This window comes from Poecilia latipinna, unplaced genomic scaffold (assembly GCF_001443285.1).
Source record: "Poecilia latipinna isolate Pla-1442-1.1 unplaced genomic scaffold, P_latipinna-1.0 Scaffold248, whole genome shotgun sequence".
NCBI classification, from domain to species: domain Eukaryota; kingdom Metazoa; phylum Chordata; class Actinopteri; order Cyprinodontiformes; family Poeciliidae; genus Poecilia; species Poecilia latipinna.
In genome coordinates this window covers 109,558-117,432 of record NW_015112864.1, presented here as the reverse complement: position 1 = coordinate 117,432, position 7,875 = coordinate 109,558, and the positions used below count along the sequence as shown (strand labels likewise).

The following is a 7,875-nucleotide window of genomic DNA, read 5'->3' as shown; positions in this document are numbered from 1 at the left end:
CCTCCACCATCCAGACGCAGTGAGTTCACATCACCACAGTTTCAGGAGTCACCACCGTGCCTCATAACGCCTTAAAAATAAAAATACCCCAGCATGGAGTGACAGCAGAAAATGAGTACAGTTAGGAAACTGTGGAGAAATCGGAAAGACTAAAAAATAAATATTAATGTTTATCAGATTGCTTTTTTCCCCATCCTTTCAGCCCAAGTTTATCCTTAGTACAAGAAAAACTTTCCCCAAAAAAACCTTTGGAACTGAGAGTTAAAGGGGATGAGCTCTGACATATAGTCCGATTGCAATAGTGTTCTGTTTATTTGGGTTAAAATAATTTTTTAGATTTTTTTTTCCTGTACTTCCATAATTGGATCTTTTTATATAAACTGGAATCTTCTTTGGTAACTAATTGACAACAACAAAATATCTCTTGGTTAAAATGTTAAATTGAATGTTTCTGCTAATATATCGCGTCAATTTTGTATTTCGTCAATGGTTGTAAAAGTTCTTAAATTTAACTTACTGAAACTTTCAACAATCCTGTTCCAGGCATGACTTTCACAATGACCTGCTGTGATCATGTTAACCATGACATGTTCATTTTATCCCATCAGTTCCTCTTTCTCTCACTTATTTTTTATGGCAATTTAACAACTTTTTAGATTAATTTAGATTGAAGCAATTTTTAAAGAAATTATTAAACCGATATACTTGTTTCTGCTGGTTTTCACAGAGAATGTGACGTTTTAATAAAAATGCAACCTAGTTTTTCAAGGCTATTGAAGATATGGTATAATTTCAGAGTAGGAGATGAATTCTGGCTGAACGGAGCCGTCACATGTTTTCATATTACAGTTCAGAGTGTCCAGTGGAAAACAGCGGTTCCTCACAGCAGCCAGCAGTGGACGCCACGAAGCTCACACAGTGTTCAGAGGGGGGCACCAGCCACACAGCGCAGATCCAGCAGGCTCCTCCTTCTACAGGTCCTGCAGGAGAAAACATTGTGCTTGGTGGCAAGAAAACGGCAGCCAGTCACGTGGAGATCGGACTGAACAGCGAAGATGAAAGGAGTCAGTTCAACTTCCCCATCAAGGATGATAGGGGCATCCTGGTGTGCTTGGCAGGCAACGGTGTGACACTGCAGAATGCTGGGGCTTCGATCCAGCTGGGCGACCCTCCAGCAGCCAACGGGCTGACGAGCGCTGCAGAGAAGTTTACCTCCACTGCTCCCTGCGCACCCAGCTGTGACGCTGCAGTGAACACTGAGGTAGAGAGCTGCACAGCAAAGCAGACCCAAACTGAAGGACCAAACACATCCGAACATAACGTCATGACTGAGCTTCTTATGTCCGATCTGGACTACCTGGCTGACGTAAGGTTGGAACCTCGTGTTGGTTAGGACTGTTGTAGATGGTTTCTCACCTTCTCTATCCTTTCAGGAGTTGGTCAAACTCCAGATGATTCAAGGTCGCAAGGAGCCAAAGAAGAAGAGCAAAAGGTAATGTGTAGGAGCAAGATCTGGTGGTCCCAAATGCCTATTGTGTGGTGTTAGAAGGTGTTAGAAAGGTGATGTGACACAGAAAACATGCTAAACCTGGTAGTTGTGGACCACCAACAGCAGACTGCCAGTGGTTTGCCTTTGGTCCACCGGCAGTTGATGCCTGCTATACAATACATTCCAGGGCTGGAATGTATTTTCCAGCCCTGGCAGTGTGTCGACTGCTCCTAGAATGGACTGCTGCTGTAAGCAGCGCGCCCAGCAAGCAGAGCTGACCCTGCTCACCCTGCACTATGAGCTGTGCAGGCAGCACGTCTGGAGGCTCTACTACACGTCCGCTGAGGGACACCTGTCCACGGCAATGTGAGGAACCCACAGGGCAATTAAACTCCCTTTGTTTGCACTAAGAGCTTTCTAGAAAAATCCATCACCTCTCTGCAGAGCTGAAGACCTGCCACCAAACGTTGTGAAGATCCTGCAGAAGTTGGAAACTGACTATAACCTGATGAAGCACCAGATCCTGACGGGGGTTCCTCTGGGGCAGCTGAGTCCTCTGTGTGTGGAGTCTGAGAAGATCACGGCAGGAGCATGTTACGTCCCTGAACAGGTGAGAGGTTACTCACAACCCCCAGGCAAGAGCCCAGATGTCTGGGCTTTGAGAACCTTCCACAGTCTGTCTCTCTTTGTTTAGATCCTTGGTGACCTGCAGGAAAAGACTCCTTCTTGGTAAGTGGACACACATTGTTGGAGTTTCAGTTCAACAACCAGTGAGATGTTGCAAACTTAATTAGGAAGTCAGCTGAATTATTTCTTCATGGTTTGGGTAAAAAGGCCCTGTGTGAGGCAGATGTTCGTACAAGGCCTCTTGCATGGTGAGCTTCAGCTAATGATGTTCATGAAGGAAAAACAGCAGGTGGTGATTTTCTAGTGAGCTTCTCAAAAACCCCTCGTCATGGAGACGGTTTAGTCTGGGGCTAAAGCGATGCATCAGATGACTTGTGATTAATTGATGACAGAAATAATCGTCAACTAATTTAGTAATTGATTAGAGTATAGAGATTCCAATAAAAGGTCATTTGTTAAAAGAACACCATTATCAGAGCAGTAATTAGGCCAAAGCTGTATAAAAAATATATTTTTCATTAAAAACAAATGAAAGAAAAATGTATTCATCACTAAATTCAGCAGAAAGAGCTGAGCTTTTCACATGTTGACGTTAGAAGGATTTGATCAAGTGTTTGCTATTTTTAAAATCAGATTAATCATCAGAATAACCAACAGAGTAATTGATTAATAAAATAACCATTAGTTGCAGCTTGGACTGCACAATATAAGGCCACATCATCGTAATATGTGTGCAATATTTGCAATATTCATACACCGAGAGACGCAAAGACTGTATGGAGTGCAATACTTGTTGGCTAATATATTTAATACACCTCTCTGATGCTAAGTTCCACCCAGGGGACACAGAAGCATGTAGGAGCTGGAGACGGTGGAGGTCCTGACGGGGACAGACAGAGCTGCCAGGTGTGATCACAACCCCCAACACCACAATGTGCTCCATGCAACAGCAGCAGCTAACCTTAACTACCATCTGTTTCCCCTCCAGAAACCCAAACTGCTCCACAAGGAAGATGAAGAGGACAAGGGAGCTGCAGCTCTTGTACCCAAAGAGCGATTGGTTAAGCAAATGGGTGAGCAGAACCTTTACACGGCTGATAAAACCACAACTGTAGCTGAATGTTCTTATTCTGTTTTTGTGCCGCGTAGGCATTGAGGAGGTGAACTTTAGTGAGGCGTGGTACGACGCTGAGGAGGAGCTGCAGTTGCCAGCACCGGCAGTAGACACGGCCGACAGTAGGTCGTCAGCAGCTACTCAAAACATCATCTGGGTTTCATCTGTTTGAATTGTCTGTGTGTGTTGACAGATGCAGAATCAGTCAGTGGTGAGAGCAGCAGCTCAGTGCTGTATGTATCCAACCTGCCTGGTCATGTGACACAGGTCAGTTTAGTCACACGTGCTACTTGGTGATCTAACATCAAATGAGGGAAAGTGGAAGATTTTGGTTAAATGATCATTTTGAAATCCAGTGAGTTGTACTTCGTTGTGGCCAGCAGAGGGCAGTACATGACTGATAAAGCTGATTAGAAATGACATCATGTAGCAGAGCTGGCAGCCTTAACGGTTTATAGCAGAAAGATATAGAAATTTCTTCATAAATGTTCTAGTCATTATTGATATAAGCGTCTTAATCACATTGGTGGAATGAAAAAAAAATTAATGAATAGCTAGAAGTCAACATTTCCTGTTATTCTGTATCACAAATGAAACAAACTGCTGCAATGTTCTGGATGAGCAGAACATCAGTTTCCCAAAAAGTTAGTGTTTCCGTCTCAATGTTGAAAGAACTAAAACATGTGAAGCATTAGCTGACAATAACTGCATTTCTATTGACCACATTTTGCCCAATGGAAACTCAGCAAATTTGAAAAACTCAGTTTTGGATGGAAAAACTTTTGGTGTAGGAGGATGAGGTTTTTTTTGTTTGTTTTTGCTTTGTGCCTTAACAAAATTTGGTTTATTTCACAAAACTGCAATAGGACATGAACAGTAGTTCATAGTAACATGAACAACCAGATGTTACTACTGACATAAACCACAAAGAAGACGACAGGAAGTAGTGGGAGGCTCGTGGTCCAGTATGTTTTTACTTATCGCATGAACAGACTCATTCACATTCACATTAATTGCTTTCCTTATTTAATGGGAACCCCGGAATTTTTTTGACATTAGCTGAGTATCGACAAAGTTTTGAGCACATTTGCCATGGAAATGCAGAAATGGGTTCACACATGAGCGATAGCATAGCTATTTAAACATTAAGAATTGTCAAAGTAACAGCATTTATTTGGACTTTCTTGTTAATGTTGGAAAAACTAGTCATTGGGTGTCGCTTTAAGAAGCCAAAGATGGAGGTTGGCATCACTGTGACGTGGCTTAAAACGGAAGCTAAAAGAATCAGACCTGGCTAGAAGCATATTTTCAGTTTGTGATGATGCATACATTTTTGGGAGAAAGGTTTGCTCATCTGTTCTGCATGTAAAAACCCAGCTACATCGTAGTTTTCACAAGTATTTTACTAAAAGAGCCTGAAACATGTTTCAGAGTGACTTGAGGCAGTTGTTTGAGAGTTTCCAGCCGTCAGAAGTCAGCATCTTCCCCTCAAAGAACGGCGTGAGGTGAGCTACTGTCGCTCATCGCTTTTCACTGGATCCGTTCAACTCTCTGGAAGGTTCCAGTGTTTGCTCATGGAGGTTCTGTCTCTGGCCGGTGCTCTAGAGTTGCCATAGTGATGGTGGATGGCCCAGAGATGGCTAAAGCTGCAGTCGGAGAGCTCAATGGTCACAGACTGCACAGCCGTACCATGCACGTCAGGCACCTGAGTGGATCCGCTGTTGGGGGCCACACACCTGGCTCCACTTTGGGGTCCACGGCCCCGCAGGATCCTGAGGCCAACTGGAGGCTCACTGAGAAAAAGGTGAGGTTCTGATTGATGGATCCTTCATACTTTAATCCTTTAAACTCCACTATGCACGATACATGACGGATATTTTTCAACAAAAATGGCAAATCTAAGAATCCGAGTGCATTACTGAGCCTGTTGCCATGGGGACACTACCATGCTTCTGGGTCTACACACATCTGGAGAAGGCCAGATGTCCTCTCTAGGACTGGTTTTATTTCCTGACTGCAATACTGAGATTTAGACTTTATTATTACACAAAGACACAAAAGTGAATTTAGTAACGAAATGTTGTTGCTTGGCTACCGGAGTACACAGAAAAAAAAGTGTGATCATATATACATATATACATACAGGTGTAACTAGTGCAGGCAAAAACAGCAATTAAAAAAACTAGAATAAATACTATACAAGTAATTGCTTAAAAGATGAGGCAATGATAAAAGTAAGATTGAACTGTTAAGATGTTCAGTAAAGATATTGCACTTGGCATTTTTAGGCAGTATGAGAGGATCATATTGAACAGATGGATCTACTGAGGATTACACCACAGGATTTATTAGAGCAACTAAAACCTCACAGCAGCAAACTCAGGGTTACTGACATAGCAGTCATGTTCAGGTTGCTTTGTTGCACAGAGCATTATTAGTTCCTATGCAGAAATATACCAGCAGGTGGCAGTAATGGATATTCAGAGTTCTGGTCTGCGTTGCCATAAAATAAGACTCGGTTTAAAACGGTTCAAGGGGCAGCATTATGTAAAACTAACTTTTTTTATAGCTTTACATTATGTTATGTTATTCAAAAAACATACCTGCAGTGCTGCTTTGATTCTTTCATGCATGTCTGACAAATCCTTTACATCAGTATGCAAACAGCGCTGCACACAAATACATTTAACAAGACATCCTATCATATTTAATGGAATTCGTTTCAATGCATTTTGTCCATGATGACGTTGAGTGTTTCACTTATTTGTTAAACCGGTTGTTCTCGTGTTGTTTAAACTGTAAACCTGACGAGGAGCCAAGCTGGATCACATATGCAGGCTCTCCTTTGCTCATCTGTAGGTTGCTATGACAGCCAGTGTAAAACTGTATTCACATCAGAAAGGGGATTTTATGTAGATGAGAAAACGATCCACTTTGGCATGGAAGACTTCAGATCTGAATGATTTCCAGCAGAGAATCTATTCTTGTTTCTGCTTTCACTCAGAACCTTCAGCACTTTGCCTCTTTGTTACTGGTTTTTGTGTGACCAGAGTTCGGTTTTTATGTCTTGGATATGAAACCTGCACATTTTGTTCTCCAGCACCTTTCATTTGGTCTACAGGGACATTTGAATAAAGGTTCTACAGAGAGCTTGGCAAAACCAAGAATTCCCACATGAAATGGAGTATGGATGCATCGATCCGATATTAATATTTGTTTCGACTTTGATATAGGGGAAAAAAATGCTAGACTAGGTATTGATGACAATGTGCCCGATCCATAAGGGCAGTTCTATTAAGTCTAATTCTATGCTCTGTGCTCTGAGCAGCATCATGCTTTATTATTATTATCATTCAGAGCCCCTAATTGCATTTTCTTGGATCGGTATTGGCTAATACGAGACCTCAGATATCTCTATCGTATTGGAAGTGAAAAGTGGACCGGGTCATCCCTAGGATGGATAAAACAATTGGACTAGACATTCTGAAATATCTCGGGTTTCATCAGTATTTCTAGCTCAGCTGTAAGATTATTGTGCCTTAAATTCACCTTCACCGTTCTGTCTGCCCAGCCGGTAAACCCAGCAGTCCTCAGCTCCAGCATCCAAACCAGGAAGGTGGTGAGCATCTTTCCCACCGCTAAGGGAACCTGCGTACCTCAGCACTTCGGCACCATGGATGGCCTGGACGCGCTGATGGCCGAGCTCACCCAGCTCCACCCCCATGTCGACCGCCAGACAATCCTGGATGCTCTGCTGGAGCTGAAGACCACACACCAGGGGGTCCTGGCCAGCCTGCCCCTCAGCACCATCAGAGACATGACCTCTGACCTGCTGACCAAATCGCCTACTGCCACACAGAATTAAGTGGAAAAGACTGTGCACCTCAGTTCAAGTTGTTTATTTCCAAATTAGCAGCAATTCTCCATTTTTATTTGAAGTTTGTAAAGAAAAAAGATCTAAGATCATTCATGAGAAATGCTGCGTCTTCATTTTCTGTTGGGTTGCTTTTCTTCAGCAGTTAACAGATGGATGTTTGGATCTAATGTTTAGATGTTTGTTCTTATAAAAAGCTCACCCATTGAACAATATTCTGTCTGAACATTTTTTATTTATTTTTTGCTGGTTTGTTAGAGTATTTTTTTTAGACCAATAGACTTTGAATTATTTAAAACGTGTGACCTAGAAAGGAAAAACCACAAAAAATGCCTAAAGGTCAGAAGTTTGATATATCAAAATAAAAGTATTGGTATCAGGCCCTGTATTTATCTGGTATTGGATCGATACTTATACCTGATATTGCAGAGCTGGTATGTTGAAGCAGGTTTATGAAACTACTGTAGCATTCAGAACAATCAGGGAATTAGTTTTTTGTTTTTACCATTTAACACAATGTTTGCTACTTTGGATGTAGTTTAAGAATTATTTTTTCCTGGAATACAACATTCAAGTATATAATTATTTTCCTCTAGTTGGAAATGTACTGCAACAAAAAGGATGAAAAGAAAGAGAAGTTTGACTTTTTTTATTCTGTCAGTACAGTTTTGGGTTAGATTTTAGTTTTTTTTTTTTTTTTTTTTTTTTTTTTTTTCCCCCCAACAAAAGGGCCCTTTTCAATTTCAAAAATTTTTTTTTATCCACATAGAT

The 7,875-nt window shown here is 41.6% G+C and overlaps 1 protein-coding gene across 1 annotated transcript; it reads left to right on the top strand.

Annotated features, from left to right (window-relative positions):
* The first annotated feature begins 6 nt into the window (after nt 1-6).
* rbm44 (RNA binding motif protein 44) lies at nt 7-7,330 on the top strand. The gene is made up of 13 exons (XM_015032680.1): nt 7-19; nt 850-1,366; nt 1,434-1,492; nt 1,724-1,855; nt 1,934-2,099; nt 2,184-2,218; nt 2,947-3,022; nt 3,105-3,189; nt 3,266-3,352; nt 3,424-3,497; nt 4,662-4,735; nt 4,836-5,034; nt 6,802-7,330. The coding sequence occupies exons 2-13, from the start codon at nt 1,325-1,327 to the stop codon at nt 7,093-7,095; spliced, it is 1,323 nt and encodes a 440-aa protein (XP_014888166.1). The 5' UTR covers nt 7-19; nt 850-1,324; the 3' UTR covers nt 7,096-7,330.
* The last annotated feature ends 545 nt before the right edge of the window (nt 7,331-7,875 follow it).